The 18080-nt window shown below is 42.8% G+C and overlaps 1 protein-coding gene across 1 annotated transcript; it reads right to left on the reverse strand.

Moving 5' to 3' along the window:
• Positions 1–15321: 15321 nt before the first annotated feature.
• On the reverse strand, positions 15322–15595 carry LOC100757259 (40S ribosomal protein S29). The gene has a single exon (XM_027389329.2). It carries the CDS (start codon positions 15593–15595, stop codon positions 15425–15427), a length of 171 nt encoding a protein of 56 aa, XP_027245130.1. The 3' UTR covers positions 15322–15424.
• Positions 15596–18080: the final 2485 nt, after the last annotated feature.

Below are 18080 nucleotides of genomic sequence, written 5' to 3' on the forward strand. Positions count from 1 at the left end.
ACTGACTTTTAAGTAAAGAGTTCCATAATAACCTATAGTCTGCAAATCTGCCAGTCAAGAAGCAGAAAGCCACAGAACAAGAGATCAGCATGGAGATCCAGGGTAAAACTATCTGCCTGGGAACTCCTTAGGGAACTGCTCTTTCAAGTTCAAAGGCTGAATCTGGAGCCTGATGTCTTTGGGCAAGCACAGCCCCCAAAATGAAACAGCCCCAGAAGGTGAGCTCCTGCTTCTCTCATGTTTGCATTCTGTTTGAGTCCCTATAATATCGAATGGAGCAGTTTATGTTCAGAATGAGACTACTCTAGTCAGCTCACTAACCCACAAACCTAATAAAATACCTCTCATACATAACAGCACCAGTCACGACAGAAGGCTTCTGAAGTAGGAGAAATGTTTATATCTTGATCTAAACATTGTTTACATAGATGTTTCCTACTCATAAAACATTATCTAACTGTGTAGCAAATTTTGTGCTTAGCAAAATTTCTAGGCACTTTTCAACCCAGTCTAGTCAATATGTAAGATTAGTCAATATAAAAGATAAGCACTGATTTTACTACTATTTTTAATCAAGTTTGGATTAAATAGAATTGTTTTAGGGCTTAGAATCTTTGGCTCATAATTTTATGTAGCAGACTGAATTATATTTTCGAAGCTTTTTGTTTGTTTGTTTGTTTGTTTGTTTGTTTTTTGTTTTTTTTTTTTTTTGAGACAGGGTTTCCCTGTGTAGCTTTCGAACCTATCCTGGCACTCACTCTGGAGACCAGGCTGGCCTGGAACTCACAGAGATCCGCCTGTCTCTGCCTCCCAAGTGCTGGGATTAAATGCATGTGCCACCAATGCCCGGCTTGAAGCATTTTATTTTGTGATTGCTAACTAGTTTATGTGTTAGAATACACGATGACTCATGTATTCATCTTGATAGTGATGGAAAGACAGTTGTCAATAAAACATATTAATATAATATAAAAATATATGTATATTTTGGTAACTACATTTTTTGGTGCAAACAATGTGTGTGGGGAATCTCATTGTGAAATCATGGTAAGGCTTTAATGAATGAAGGTCTTGCCTGTGTTACTGTCTGCTCTCTCTGCTTTGCTACAATTGTTAGGGGTACCCATGATATCAGTCTCTTCCCCCTGCTTGCTCTTCCTTTCTTGATCTTATCTCTTTCCTGTTGACCAAGGAAAAGTTAAAGATGCTGCATCATTTTTGTCAGGACATTCTGCCCTTTTGGAAGCACTCAGCTATGAGGGTGGGAGATCATTCTCACTCCTTCACTGTAGGTACGACACTGAAGTTCCTTGCTTGACAGGCAACATATGACTATTGTTTACTGTGGAGAAGCTATTTGCTTCTGGCTACAGGGAGTAGATGTGGATAAGAAACTCAAGAATACAAAATACATCATGTGGGTGTATGGTAGTTACCATTGACTCTCAGCTTGACATCATCTAGGATAGTAGATATTAGGTCTTGGGCATGTCTGTAAGAGGTTATCTGTAATTAGGTTAACTCATAAGGGAAGATGAACCCTAAGTATTGGCAGTTCCATCCCATAAATCAGGGTCCCTAAGAGAAGTGTTGGTGGCACCATTCCACAAGTTGGGGTCCCTAAGTGTTGGCGGTACCATTTCACAAATTGGGGTCCCAGACTAAATAAAAATGAGAAGGCTAGCTGAGTGTCAGCATTCACCTCTCTCTTCTACCAGACTGTAGCGGCAAGGGGATCAGCGGGCACGAGCTCCAGCCACCATGCCTTCCCCATTTTGGTGAACTGAGTCTTCTAACTGCAAACCAAAAATAAACCTTCTTTTCTTTAAGTTACTTTGTCAGGAATGTTTGTCATAGCAAGAAAAGCTGAGAAGTTGTGTTACCTTGTTAATTCCCTTTCTTGACAGAAAGCAGTGAGAGGAATCTCAACAACCATTTATTGAGTTATTGTAACAGGAGCAATATTCAAAATATCTACAATAGAAGTAACACAGGTATCATCAGTTGTCCAGAATACTAGCTGTAACATGCCCTTGACCTCTTGGTTGTCAAGCATTTTGACAGTAAGATATTTGGATAATTGAGGGCCATCAATGACCTCTGCCCTACTGCCTAGTAGGCACTGTGCCCAATACGGCAAGTCCTTTGTTAATTGAATTTTCCCAGTCACTCTACAGATGAATATTTTCTTTGCTTTGCTGTGACAGATGGGGAAACTGAGGCTTAAAAAGATTGGTACTCTGTCCCCTGTCACACAGCTGAGAGACACTGAGGAAGGGTTCCCACTCTGCTCTGCTGACCCAGGAGGCCAAGCTCTGCTGCCATCCTCTGCAGACCCCATTCCAGCTTCTTCCGTGTTGGATGTAGGTTCAACTCCGGTGACTCCCTGGGTTGCTCCCAGACCTTCAGTGTGTTTTGGACTGCTGGGGTGTCCTATGTCCTACATGGGGTATCTGCTCTGTCCTTTACCTCTCATGCAGGCAGCCATTGTTGGATTACTCTTCCTTCATGAGGTAAGACTGCACATTAAATCCTTTTGCACAGTCTATCTACAGACACCCTAGAGCTTCAGTTTCTGTTCAGAACACTGCCTAACACAAAGATGGAGGCTAGGCTTAATCATCTCAGTCTTAATGAAGGAAGAAAGCAGCCAATCCAGGAAGAAATGGTCTACCATCTCAGTGATGAAAAAGACAAACTCAAAAGTCCTGAGGCCAGGTCTGTGCTTAAGCAATTGTTCTGGAATTAATGTGAGGTTTTTAGAGGACCTCAGCCCAGACCAGCCTTCTAGCCTAAGGGAGTAATTTTCAGGTAATCATCACAAATCCTGTCTCCACTCCTCTGTGAACATTAAACAATACTGTCTGACCAGGACTTTTGAACTGGTTCCATTCAGAACAAAACAAATAGCTAGACTTGAGAGTCAGACTGTACTGATGTGATGTCACTGTCTTCCTGGACCTACTTCGTTAGAGGTTTTGTTTCTCAGCTGGCAGTGACTCCACAGTTACCAACTGTGGTCCACTCTCACAGTGACCCTTGACCATTCTTTCTCAGGTGAGAGGCACAGGACCACTGATAGTCACAGTCTAGCCTCTGCCTTCAGGGAGTCCCCAGGCTGTGTGACATTCCCAGCTGTTCCTCTCATCCCTTCTACTTGCTTTCAAGAACATACAAAAGCATGTGATGAATGGGATGGTGACACTAGAAGAATTCTTTAAGCAACTTTCTTAATCTGACCCTCCATTACCAATATTCATCCTCACCCTCCAGTTCCTGTTCCCTCGAGATTATCCGTTCCCCACAAACCTCATCTCTCTTCGTACACTCCTCCTTTTCTTCTGTCCAAATGATTGCCAGACATCCACCACCAACTGACTCCCTTAAATTCATTAACTGTAGAGACAGCTCCAGTCATCAAACACTCTGAACAAACCATACACAGCCAATTACAAGACATAACTAAACCCAAGCCATATCTTCTTTCTCTCTCTCTCTCTCTCTCTCTCTCTCTCTCTCTCTCTCTCTCTCTCTGTCTCTCTCTCTCTGTCTCTCTCTCTCTCACTCTCTCTCTCCCTCACACGTATGCACGCACGCATGCGCGTGCACCCCCCCACCCCCCCCACATAACCAGACCCTCCTTTTTAGACAATAGTTGTTCCCTTATTACCCTTAGAGAATCAATCTAAGAATTGTCAGACTCCAGGTGGGTACTTCTGTCAACAAACAGCCTAAGTTTTCCCTCCTACTGCCTATTCCGAAGGGTTGGGTCTCTCCCCATCCCTGGTCTTGGCACCCCTCTTCCCAACTACCAAGACCGTGAACCTAAAAGTTGCAAATGTCCATCTGAGAAAAAAATTCTAAACTCCTTAACTTTACCTCTGTCCTTAGGCTCTCTGTCCCAACAGATTTCAAATCAACTACAGACTGTTCCAACAACTCCAGTGCCGGCCCCAGCTGTTTCCTCAGAATCTACATCCTGGTCCAACCTCACAGACTACACTTCCCTAGCCTCAGATGGTTGTGTAGAGCCTGGACATCTGACTAACACAGCCTGGTCTTCCCTGCCTTGACCAACAACCCAGCTTCCCTGGGTCCCCTAACAACATCCCAATGTCAACAGGAAGCAGCCAGAGAGAACAAACCCTCTTAGCCAACACCTAGCCACCCAATAATAAATTGAAAAGGTGGATATGAAGGGACTCTGGTCAGCCTAAGTGGAGTGGGCATGGCCCTGGCAGGCCTTGCCCTTCTATTCCATTCCCTCTTCCTTGCTATAAAAAAAGTTAAATTACATTCCTAAAGCTAGCCACTAAGATCTCTTATTTGTCCACTTCATCCCCCCTGAGGCTGACCACCAAGGTCCAACTATCAATTGAAGTCCAGCAGTCAAAAGCCACTTTGGTTCACCTAATTAACATATCCAATAAAAATCAAATACGTCATCCTAACATGGGGTTTCCCCCTTTACCTTTATAAACCACCATTTGCCTATGGATCTGTCTCCTCTCTATCCAGAGGCAGTCCTTTGTCTCTCCTGGGCAAATACCCCTGTCCCCTTTCCCTTGTTCCTTCCCTGTTCCCTCTTCCTCTGTCTCCTGTCTTTGTCTCTTATTCCCTGCCTCTATCCCTCTGGGGAAAACAAACCTCCTTTGTGCTGAGCACTTGATCTTGGGGGTCCTGAGCTGATACTGGTCTCTTACAAGAGGAGTCATGGAAGAAGGCATGGCTGGTCAGGTCAAGTCTGTATCCAAGCCTTTCCATAATGTTCACAAGCACAGACTAAATCGTATTCCTAATCTTCGAAGAACATGTTCCTCACAGCTAAGTCCCGGATCTGTGTTAGCTTGCAACTGCTACCTAAAATACTACCCCACTACTATGTGCCATGAGCATAATCACAGCAGTTGCTATGCAGGGGGTGTTCCTTCTGTGTTTGGGCACTGTGCTTACTGAGACACATATCAGACCTCATTCATCTTCAGAGTAGCTTATGAACTTAAGCAACATAATATGTTGTGGGGTTTTGCTTTTGTTTTATCACCCTCTGGAAAATGCCAGTAGGCTCTAAGGTAGAGAAGTCAGACTCATGCACTGCCCCAGAGGAGATGGCCTTGTCTCTAGCAATGGTAAGAGGATGAAATATTGACAAACTGGCCAGTACAACATGCAGAAACCAGTCAAAGAGGATGTTGGATGTAATGCAGACAAGGAACATTCTTTTCCATCAGCACTTGGCCTGGATGGTGGTATTGGCACATTAGTCTAAATGTTCTTGCTTCCAAGGTCACTGTAGTCAGAATAAAACTTCACATCACTAATCTTTCAATTATTTTTTGTATTTTCTTTGAATGTTTCTCAATGCCTTAAGACATGTTTTTTCCCTAGAGTTATATTAAATAATGTGGAGATTAAAATGCATTGCTCATTTTTTGTCTACAATGAACCCCCACCCCCCACCCCATGCATAGTCTGTCTTTGAGTCTTTTACTACTAAAAGCTAATGAAGTCCTGCAAGGGGGTGGAAAAAGGCTTATTCAGTAAGTGCTTGCCACCCAAGCATTAAAGCCTGAATTCAGAACCCAGCACCCATATAGAGATTTTGGCATAGTGTTGCACATGTCTGCAATCCCAGCTCCAGAGAGACAGAAAGATCCTGGGAGCTTGCTAGCCTGCCAGTCTAGCTGACACAGTGAATTCCAGGCTCAGTGAGAGATCCTATCTCAAAAAGATACAGTGAAATGGCATTGAGAACGACACCTGATGCTAAATTCTTACTCCACACAGGCATGTACACCCCACACACTTACACCCACCCACACATTTGCACATGCACAACAAAAGAAGAGAGAGAGAGAGAAAAAAAAAGAGCTATGAGTTCCTCAGTCTGGTGCAGTAAGGAAACTGTCTGCAGTGACTGATAAGGATGTTTGACAGAGGTGGCTACTGAAGCCATCAGATTTGGCTACTCTGCCTGAGAAACATAATTTTTAATTTTGTAAACCTCCCATGAACAGACGTTGAAACATCCATCTGTCACTAATGCTGTCAACTGGCTAGCAAATCGCTAGTACAATTTGTTCACAGGAGTGAGTGGCAATGACGTCTCAGAGTCACTCCACAGAGCAACTGGTCGAAAGCATTGAGTGACGGCTCAGAGCGTCCCAAGCATCATCTGCCCCAAGATAAAAATGGCTTTCAGTACATCCACTCAGCAGGGCAGGAAGAGGAGAAAGAGTCGGGCAGGGGTGGGGGCGGAGGCAGGGAGGGACATGGAGTGGGGTTGCTGTTGAGGAGAGGAGAGCCCTGAACACAACAAAGTCCAGCTAGCAGAAAAGCCTGCACATGTCCTGAAACTTGGGGCAGAATCAGGTCCTCTCCTCCCAACCAGACATGCCTTTCAGGCACAATACCCATGCATCAGCAGTGTGTGCTGACATACAGGAGAGTAAACCAAACTGTTCCTTTGTCATTCTGACATCTCCCAGTTTCTGTCACTACACTCAATCAAGAGGCTCCAAAATTCTGTAAGAGAGAAAAAGACTCTGTCGGACCCTGTGAATCACTGGCTGCCATTTCCCCTACAACAGTGATGTCCAAACACTTCCTGCTGTGTTGTGAGCAGACAGTTGCACAAAGGACATGAGGCAGCGGTGGGTCACCTGGAATTTGATTTCCCAACTTCTAGACGTAGGAGCAATAGACTATGAACTTTGTTGACATAAGTGATGCAGTGATATTGGTAAAGCCTTATTTAATATGATAAAATAGTACAGATTAAACACACATTTCTTTTTATATGTAACTGATTACTTTTTTTTATAATCATACAGTCAACAATAGGGGCTAGGGAGAAAGGTTTGTAGGTAAAATGCTTACGGCACAGGCGTGAGGTCCCGAGTCTGAGCCCCACAACTCATGTTTTTAAAAGAAGCTGGGCACTGTGGTACATGCCTACAGTGTCGGTACTGAGGAGGCAGGTAGGAGCACACTGACTAGCAGCCTCACTTGCTTGGTGAGTTTCAGGTCACATGAGACAGCCTATCTCAGCAAGAAAAGGTAGGTATCTGGGGATTGATACTTGAGGTTGTCCTCTGCCCTCCCCACATGTGTTCACATGTATGCATATGGGTGTATACATATGCACTCACATGTATACCCACATGCATACACCTGCACACACACACACACACACACACACACACACACACACACAAATGTACACATAAGTAACTAAATAGGAAGACTTCAACAATTACAGTAAAATAAGGATGTTGGTAAGCATGAACTCTACTACAAGGCTTCTCAGTTTTTCCATTATTGACAAGTCTTTGCTCTGTTTGGGTGAGTAACTCTTACCTCTAATCACTTGGTGCCAACAGCAGTGCTCTAGTCCTAAAAGTTGTAAGAATCAATAATATCTCCAAACCTGACCCAGAAGCCATCTCCCATGGCTCATATGCACTTCTCTGAGAAGGCAGGAATGAGGGACATCTAGGTAGCCAAGTCCCTTCTCTCTGGCAAGCTCCCCTTTGTGGCTTCTGTTTTCCTAATAGTTTTGACCTTGGCAGTCTAGGATTCTTGTATTTTTCAAAATTTTCCCAGAATATCCGTCTATGATCATCAGTATCAGATGTCTAGTTTGTTTCCAGTTCTTAAGGATTTGTCCAATAATAGAATTTTTGAAAGTGGAGTTTTCTACATAGCTTCCCCCTTTAGTTAGTTAGAGCCTAGTTTTTTTCCTGTAAATATTAGACATTAGAAATAGGCAGAAATGGCTCACCAGTGTGTCTGCACATCTGTAGCACTTACTTTTGCCGAGTTTGTTTTGAACTCCTGGTGAATGAGACAATGGGAGAAATAAAGTAAGGGAGTTACAGAATGAATGCTCTTAGCCTGCTAGAGAGAAGTGATGATGGGAAAAGAACACAGACTTCCTAAGATCAGTAGTAATGTTTTTTTTTATTTAAACAAAATATCATTCTAGGGACTGGAGAGGTGACTTAGCCATTAAGAACACCAACTGCTCCTCCAGAGGGACCAGAGTTTGATTCCCACCACCCACGTGGCAGCTGAAAACCGCTGGCCTCCATGGGCACTGTACACACATAGTGCATAGAACCCATACACATAAAATAAAAAAATATTATTCTAGCTAAAGAAGTCTTTACAGGTTCAATCATAATACTGCTATTCACATCCATACAAACATATTTCTGCAGGGTTGTTTATTTTTTTTCCCTCAAATGTTAGGCTAAGCAAAGTAAATGTAACCAATCATCCATCACCATGGACTGTATCTTTACACTATGCCAACAAATTGTTAGGGTCAGACTTTACACAACAGACCAAATAAATGTCTGTGTTGCCAAGAAGTGATACGTTCCTGAGAAGGTCTGGAGAACTCTGAGCTCTACTCAAAACACCCCTCAAACCTTCATAATTTCCTCTTTGTGGAACAGAAAGGAAAGCCACCTCTCAGATCTGAACCTGACACCAAATGCTCACTACTAATTCGGAGCAGGCAAACTCAATAACTCTTCAGGGGATGGCAGGAATGGATTCTGAGAGACCACTCAAAACTCTAGAATCAAGCGAAGCATGATTCCAGAGCTCTGAATGATAAAGCCAGAGAGTCACAAGCCAGGGTCAGCCTGGACTACAAAGCCCTTTTTCAACAACACACCTCTCTGGCATTCAACTCTGCTCCATACTCCTGTTGGTCTAAAGCCCCATTGTACTTAAAGTCCACATGGAAATTGCTCACCATCAAATGTCCATACCCTTATGATTATGTGTTTTATTCTCTGTGTATAATATGTGTGAATATGTATGTGTTCATATGTGTGCCTGTGTACATAGTATGTACATGCATATGGACCACATCAGGTGTACTCTTCAATTGCTCTCCGCTTTAGTTTTTGAGACAGGATGTCTCACCACTTAAAACAGAGCTCATAGATTTGGGTAGGCTGGCTGGCCAATGAACTCCATGGATCTGTCTCTCTGTCTGTTTCCTCAGGGCCAAGACTACAGGCGCATACTGTCATGGCCAGCCTTACATGGGCTCTGGGGATCTGAACAAGCACTTTGCTGGTTGAACTATCTCCTCTCCCCTGATGGTTGCATTTTTGTTGTAATTCCTGTACTTTAGTCATTTCTGATTGGTCCACTTATATTTGTCCTTTTGAAATGTTAAGCTTCTAAAGGCTGATGTTTGTAGTTCATTTTGTGTGCACCTACCTCTGCACAGAAGAGGAGCCTGGAAGCCTTTGTTGAATTGAACTGAATTTGGTAGACTCACTCACAATCTTTTCATGTCATGTAAAGTGAATGGGCTGAGGAAAGATGGTAGGGGAAAGGAAGAGCAGAGGAGAAGAAATAAAAAATGAAGGAACACAGGAAGGGAACATGCTGGAATGTTTGCTCACATGTGTTTACGTACCAGAAATTCTTAGGAGATGCAATATGCCCTTTGAAACTATAATAGGGCTGTAAAGGATAGTTGTCTCTTCCATGATAAAGGTCATTATTATTAATGAGAACTAAATTACTACCATTCTCCTCCTGTCCCATGGTTGTAAAAAGGAGTGGAGAAAGAACGAATACTACAACTTAGGGTACAGCTAGAGCTTGTTTCCTGTTCCTTTTTGATTCAAAGCTCTGCTGTTGCCCAAGTTTTCCTATGACCCTGCTTGAGAGGATGAGGGAAGACAAAGCATATCTTTATCTTTTGGCAGTCATGATTTGTCTGGTGTGTGAATGGTCTCCCTTTAGAGCAGGAACTTGGGTCATGTGAAGTCATTTCCTCCAAATGTGAGATCCATCACTCACATCTGGATTTTCCATTATAAAATAGATTCTGCAGCACCCCACAGCTGTTTCCACTGGATGACCCACGAGGAGCCAACCATGCCCACTGGTTCCCGCTGGCTGATAAGAGCTTGGAGACTACAGTCAAAATGGAATGAGATTTGATGTGTGGTAAGAGACACTTCAGATGACCACAAGGAAGGTTTCCTTACCAGGGAGGAAGCCTGACAACCAGACTCAAGACACACAGGTCACGTAGACAACACAAGTCAAGTAGACAACCACATGAGAGATGCTGTATCACTTACTTTCTTGTTACTATCTCACCATGACAAGATACCAGATAAAAAGTAATGGGAGTAAAGGTTCATCTCAGTTTACAATTTGAGGAAAAGACAATTTTCCAGGGAGAGGAAGTCACAGTGGCAAGAGCCACTTGAGACTGTTTTTCACATTGCATCCACAGTCAGGAAGCCAGGAATGATGAGTACTGGTGTTCAGTTTGCCTCCTCCTTTTCATCCATCCAATCTCCATCCCATGGAATGGTGCAACCCACAATTAAGGTGGGTCTTCCCACCTCAGTTAAACTAACACAAATAATCCCTCACAAGCATGTCTGCAGGCTAACATAATTTAGATAATTTCTCCGAAGGCATACTCAGGGACTGGTCTCTTAGACAGTTCGGCACCCTGTCAAGTTGGCAATGAGTACCAACCATCATAGATGCTACGTCAGAATCTGAGGTCTTTGAGGCAAAGTGTGTGTAGAGAATAACCTTCCGTTTTACTCAATAAGATTTTAGCACCTAATCAAGCAAGTAGATAGAATTAACAGAACACACCCAGAAGTACAGTCTGGATGGCTCAGTGGATGACCAAGTCCTAAACACTCACTGGAGTTCACACCCCTAGTGGGTTGGTAGGTTTAAAGGATTTAAGTTATCTATTAAGTTCTCTGGAACTCATTTTTAGAGAGTAAAAAGAGCAAACTGTGGTTGACTGAGGAATTAGACTCTTAAGCAAAGAAAGAAGCCAGGTCCTAGATACAGGCTGAAATTCCTGCCCTAAGGCAGGAGGATCCTGAGCCTGAAGCCAGCCTGGACTGCATAGCATGTTCAAGGCCACCCAGCGCTCCAAAGCAAGACTGTCTCAACAAAATGAAACTAAGCAAAAATCAAAGAGCCAAGACAAGAGGGGGAAGGTGAAACTTTGACAATGAAGGATGTTTTGGAGACCAAGGAACTAAAACCCCACAATCATTCTGCCGGGGACATCAGGGTCCCAAAGTGTGTAGAAGGAGGACATAGAACCTGCCCTCTGGCATACCTAGAACCATTCCCATTGACTTCCTAAGGCCAGAGCCTGTATGGTGTGGTGATTTGAACTGCTCTGGACTATGAATGTTTGATGATGGATGCCATTCCCTGACTTGCTCTCTCTATTATTTATTGGACCATGAGCTCTGCAGATACCAGGCTGTGTTAGAGAAGCTGCCTGAGAGCACACCTGAAATAGAAGCCAGGGAGGTAGGCATGTTGACCGATGGATGAGGTAAAGATGATAGCTTCATTCGCAATTTTATCTGAGGCATCATGGATACCACATCTACTGATTGGCTAGAAGCACTGTCCAACACCACTGGCAAGATCATAAGAATGTCTTGATTTCCCCCACGATATGGGAAATGCCATTGAGTTACTTTACTATAAACCAACTTTCTCTTTTTCCCAACCAAGAGTATATGGAGTAGACCCGCCTTTTATTTTTCTAAAGAACAATGATGTTTAGAGGAATGGAAAAGATTAAAATGGTAAATGTAGGCAGGTGTATTGGTGGATGCCTGTGATCCCACCATCCAAAAGGCTAGGGTAGGAGGGTCACTAGTTCAAGACAAGCTTGGGCTCCATAGCAATAAGCTGGTGAAAACTAAACACAGGAGGTGAGAGCAGAACAGGAGTGATCCATTGGAGGAAAAGAGAAGGTAGAGAGCCAGAGGCACAGTGCAAGATTCCCTGGATGGTCCCAGAAGCAAACTTAATCGGCCTTGTGGACTTGAACAGAATCAGTCCCTGGGATGCAATGTACTCTTTTTTTTCTACTGGTTACTGATTAGACACTAAGTTTGAGATCAAAGTGCCTTAATGCAAGTGATAGTCCAGACTCACTTCTAGCCAAGAATCCAGGGGTAATTCAGGCTTCAGGGCTGGTTTGCTTCTGCTGAACAACAGCAGAAGCACCTCAGCTCAGTTTCATTTTGCTGCCACTGACACTTCATGCTTTCTGATTTTTTTTAAGAGAAAAGCAGCTAGATTCTTGAAGCTCTTCTCTGAGATTATATCTCCATCTATCATTATCCATTATGTGGGAAAGGCAAGAAAGTATAGAAATGCTTAATCTATTAGTTACCAATTCAGCTTTTTTGAGAAGACCTTTACTTGTCATATACTCTGTAGGTTTCACTGGGTTAATTGCTATTTGCAATTACAAGCAGAAATTCCTATACCAGGAAGCAGACAGTATGGATGACAAAGGCATGATAGTATATGCCTTTCATCCCAGCACTTAGGAGGATCTCTGTGAGTTCAAGGCCAACCTTGTCTACCCTCACGATCTTTCTGTCTTGCTTGCCTTATATGTTTAGCATTTTAAATTTTGACAAGCACACAGAAGATACTCAGTTGTTAAGTGACAACTGATAGTTATCTATGTATCTTTTACTGCATTCTAACCCTGATTTTCAAGGGTATAGATGATGGTGTTGTCCTCAGTTTATAAATGAGTACCTAAAGAAGAAAGATATATACAATTCAGCTGAGGTTACCCAGCTGGCAAGTATGGAACTGTTGGTGGTGCAGGGACAGATATAATGCCATGCTGTCCCCCTCAGCAATCTGCAGCGTTCTCCTAACCTTTCAGGGACCTATACTTAGACAAAACCAGATTCATGGGTTCAGTGAAGAAAATAGGCCTATTTTGTTTGAAGTGGAGCTGGAGATTTGATTAGAGACATTTTAACATAGGCTCAAGAACAAGTGTTAAGAGAAAGAGCAGTTTGCACAAAGAAAGCAAGACACACTCCAAAGCATAGGTGGACTTTTCAAGTAAGAGCGACAAAAGGTACAATATGTTCAAATGTAAGTATGGACTCCTCTAGGGAAAGTTGCAGAGAACAGGACAAAGACAAGTATGAGAGAGTCAAAGTTAATTGTCTTAACACTAGCCATACGAGCCACTTAGGAGACTCTGGTGTAACACCTCAAAGGATTACTAAGGGTGTTTTTGTTTTTGTTTTTTTCCCTGTTTCTTTTTTGATAATGATACAGTGACTCTAGAGTTGCCTTGAGTGGAATTAGAGTCTGATGAGGTAAAAGCAAAAGCTGCTAGGGTTGCACAAGGGGATGGACACAGGTCCTTTCCCTATAAAGTGGCTTGTGGTTGGCCAATGGTTGAGGAGGGAAGAAGACCTCAAGTGGCTGTTAATCGTCCTATAATTCTTACTTCTCCACTGTCAGGGAAACTTCAGCTGCATTCTTGGGTGAGGGCTCTTCTCCCTTCCCCCACTCCCATAGTTTTTGTCTCTCTATTCTGCCTCTGAACAAGAATTTGGACTTGAGTTTCCTGGATCTGCGTGTGCAAGCTTAACCACTTTGCTATGCTGTTCTCACCAGAATGTTACAAACAGATGAGTATTTCACAACACAGGGATCCTGGAGACTCTGTCACTTAGCCAGACAAGTCAACCTGTCTCTACCAGTAAACCTGCTCCAACAATGAAAAGCTAAAACTCTAGGATCATATTTTCGAAAGAGTGTTGAGGTGGTGTCTCATGTAGCCCAGGCTAATCTTGAACTCATTCCTTAGGCTAATCTTGAACTCATTCCTTAGCTAAAGCTGGCCTTGAACTCCTGAACTATTGTCTCTACCTCACAAGTGATGATTGCACATATATACTTTTTAGAGTTTTTAAGGCTACTTTATTAAATGTGGCGATGATGTTATGTTACACATATTTTACTTTCCTTCCATAATTCCATATCCCAAGACAAACCATGAAAACTAGACCTTCTCTTTCTCAGATGCACTATAGAAATGAATTTCACCTTGCCTCTCTGTCTTGAAACTGGACATAAGAAAGTCTTTGACAGTGCCTATCTTATGGCTGATCATAGGACTCACTTCACAAAGGATGCTTCACACAGAAACCAAGAAGAATCTGGGCAGATGGGTCCTCCCAGATCTATGAGCAGCCTACATACTTTGTCCAATCATATTTCCATACAATTGTCCACATTTCCACCATGCTTATGGAAAGACAGGGACAGAGAGCTTCAGGATACTAGAACATATGAAAGTAAGGAGCGAGATATTCTGTGCCTCCTAACCTATACTTTGCTTTCTTCAGCTCTTCATTTGCATTGGAAAAACCTGGTCTACACAGGAACCAGCAGCCCAAGTAAAGCAATGGATGGCTGCTGACTGGCATCTGCAGGTGAGAGCAGTCCTGTGTGTTGCACATTTAACCCATGGAATCTGAGCTATCACCAAGTAAATGATCTCAGTATTGCCTTAGAGGACACCCACATGGTGCACACTGCAGAACTGATGGCTGGCTGGTAGGGAGAAAGTCCCACACCACTGGGTGTCACAACTCTACTCTGTGCTGAGATTTGTGACGGGAGGGCTGCTTCAACTGGAGGGCTGCTTCTCCTACATAGTGACCATTTCTACAGGGCACACTATGCAAAAATTAGGCTTGCACAAGGGCCATCTCAACGGGAACAGAGTGTTACTACCACACTGCCATAATTTTAACTCCTAAGGAAAAAGGGGGGGCATAGAAGCCTATAGGCTGTGTATTTGTGTCACCTAAATGTTAACTTCTATTCTCACCTTTGCTTTGAGTTAAGGTACTAGCATAAGAATTTCTATACAAGGTTGAGGCAGGGGGATTGCAAGCCCTAGGTCAGGTTTGTCTTGAAAGGTAAAACAAACAAGGAGCTGGAGAGTCAACTCAGCAGTTTAAGAGCACTTGCTGCTCTTGCAAAAGACCAGATTAGGTTCCTAGCGCCCACATAGTGGCTCTGTAACTCCAGCTCCTGGGGATCCAATGATGCCCTCTCCTGACTTCTGAAGGTTCCTGCCTGCACATGGTATGCATATATACACTCAGGCATGCACTCGGGCGCATGCGCGCACACACACACACACACACAAATAAAATAAAACAAGCAAGCAGTAAATAAATTGTGGCAGTGCTAATTTAGAAGAGGTATACACAGTACCAAACAAAGGGGGTATTCATAAAATGTATTTTGTAACAGTAGACTTCACATCCTCTCAAAGAAACTTACATTTGCTGGACCAGAGATCAAATGCTTGGTATAAATAGAGTGATGTCAAAGTTGCTACAAAGTAACAAGAGTAAACTGCACGATAGAAGGGCAGTAAGAGATTTGAGTCTGTTTTCTTTCTTTCTTTCTTTCTTTCTTTCTTTCTTTCTTTCTTTCTTTTTTTTTTTGAAGGTCTCCATTTTTTTTATTCTTTATGTACAAAGACTAGCATGATCTGTTTCACTGGGTAGACAGTCTTGAATAATCCATTCAAGGTTGCTTAGTCCAACTTAATGAAGCCTATGTCCTTTGCGTACTGACGGAAGCATTGACAGCACATGTTCAGCCCGTATTTTCGGATCAGACCATGGCAGTTAGAGCAGACGCCGCAAGAGCGAGGGCCCTGGCCGAACTTGCGCAGGTGACTCCAGTAGAGTTGCTGGTGACCCATCTTGCCTTCAGCCGGCCAGAGAGGAAAAAGGCTTGAGTCTGTTTTCTTATTTCAGAAACATTTATATCTCTATTGACTCATCCTGCAGCTGCCATTAATAATACTGGCAATACTAATTGTTGGCAGGGATATAAGTGACTACAACCACAACCTACCTATGCGGCCACTTATATTACTATGTGACCATTGTAATCATCAACACCCAGCATCTATGGCAACCCACACAAGATCTGCACACAGAAAAGACATAAAAATAGGAGAGTGTATTAGTTATTTTTCTGATGCTGTGGTAAAACACCAGGACTAAAAGCAACTTAAGGAAGAAAAAAGTTTATCTTGTCTCACGGCTCCATTGGTATAGAGTCTATCATGGCAGAGAAGGCAGCTGATCACATTGTATCCATATATACAAGCATCAAATGAACAGTTATTGGGGTGAGGTTAGAAACCTTCAAAGCCTAACCCCAGTGACATGCTTGCTACTGGAAGGTTCTGCCTTCCAAAGGCTCCATAAGCTCCCTAAACAACACCATCGATTGGGGACTAAGTGCTCAAATACACTAGCCTGTGTGGAAATTTCTCATTTAAGCTTCCAGAGAGAGGCTAGTTGGAAATAATGAAGTTATCAGGAGTGGGGATAAAACAGGGTGATGAGGGGTGTTGTGGTGGCTTTTGAATAGGAATGACCTCCATAGTCTCAAAGATTTGAGTGCTTTGTCATCAGGGCCCGGTGTTACTTGAGAAGAATTAGGTGGTGTGGCCTTGGTGGATGAAGTGTGCCGCTGGGGTTGGGCTTTGAGGTTTCAGGAAGCCCATTCAAAACCCATAGTTTGTTTCTTCCTACTGCCTACAGATCCAGATGTAAAACTCTCAGCTTCTTCTCCAACAAGACATCTACTTGTGTGCCTTCATGCTCCCTGCCATTATGACAATAACTGAACTTCTGAAACTGTAAGCCATCCCCCAATTAAATGATTTCTTTCATAAGTGTTGCCATGGTCATAGTGTCTCTTCACAGGAATAGAACACTGACTTGTACAGATGTGTGTAGTCACAATACATTATATGCATATATAAAAAAGGAGAGAAAGAAGACGAACTAACTGATACTTAGAAAAGTATAAGTTTTTATAAATATAATGCTAGCTGGTAACCTGTGGCCCAATACTGTACTTCTAAACATTACCAAAGAGAAATGAAGACATGTTCCCAAAAAGCACATGTAAATATACTCACAACAGCTATGTTTATAGCCAAGAACTAAATTAGCCAAAATATGCATTAACAAGTGAACAATTGGCTGCCAATGCTGACCAGTAAAAACAGATTAGCGGTATACACAGTAATGCGTGTGTACATGAGTAATACAATGCTAGGCAAAGGATGGTGGACACAGGTGGAAACTGCCATCCCTTATACGAAGACAGAGAATATATGCTGAAAATCAAGAGGGTTGCCTGAGGAAAAACACAAACATGCATGGGCACAGAGGGCATTTGCCGTTCTGATTATGGTCAAAGTTAAATAATCAGCTACACTTGTCAAAACTCATCAAAGGGCCATGTATTTTCCTCTCTGTAATTTGTACTTCAATAGAGATAAAAAGAGAAAAAAGCAAAGCAACCTGTCATGGTCATAAAAAGGAAACGTATGACCTTTTCAACTTGCTCTTATCTCCTTAATATGGCCTACTTTAAAATGAATTTATCTTGTGGACTGTCCAGTGCTCACTCTTTAGGCTGAAAGTACACTTGATGAAACCAGGCACAGAGTTCACCTCTGTGCTTTCTGGTGTTGATCTTTATTATTATTATTATTTTCAATACAGGATCTCCTTATGTATCTCTGACTGTCCTGGAACTCACTCTGCAGACCAGGCTGGCCTTGAACTCACAGAGATTGACCTGCCTCTGCTTTCTGGGTTCTGAGATTAAAAGTGTGTGCTGCCTCACCTGGCTGAACTTTTTTTTTCTTTTAATTTATTTATTTTTATTTCATGTGCATCAGGGCTTGGCCTGCATGTATGTCTGTGTATCAGATTTTGGAGTTACTGACAGGTGTGAGCTGCCATGTAGGTGCTGGGAATTGAACCAGGGTTCTCTGGAAGAACAGTAGGTGCTCTTAGCCGCTGATCTATCTCTGCAACCCCTGTTCTTTACTTTTCAGTCCTAAATGTGGTAGATGTTTTCAGTGCTGAAGATCTAACCTAGGTGCTCACTTGCTAGGCAAGCACTCCACTGAAGAGCCACAGGCCCAGCCTCGATTTCTACTTAGGTAATTTCAAGTATTTCAAGACTGTTTGATGGGCTTAGGTACTGCCTCATTAATTGGATTTTGAATTACTAAAGGTGGAGTTAGAGGACAACCTGAAGGAATCAGTTTCCTTCTAACATGTAGGTCCCGAGGATCAAGCTCGGGTACTCATATTCTTTTTATAGTTAAAAATGTAAAGAAAGAGAAACTGGCTTCAGGCAGACTGGTGCCA

Source organism: Cricetulus griseus (genome assembly GCF_003668045.3).
Source record: "Cricetulus griseus strain 17A/GY chromosome 1 unlocalized genomic scaffold, alternate assembly CriGri-PICRH-1.0 chr1_1, whole genome shotgun sequence".
NCBI classification, from domain to species: domain Eukaryota; kingdom Metazoa; phylum Chordata; class Mammalia; order Rodentia; family Cricetidae; genus Cricetulus; species Cricetulus griseus.

Excerpts from the sequence above, each read along its gene's own strand:
- LOC100757259 (XM_027389329.2), bottom strand. The coding sequence starts at position 15,595 with ATGGGTCACCAGCAACTCTACTGGAGTCACCTGCGCAAGTTCGGCCAG.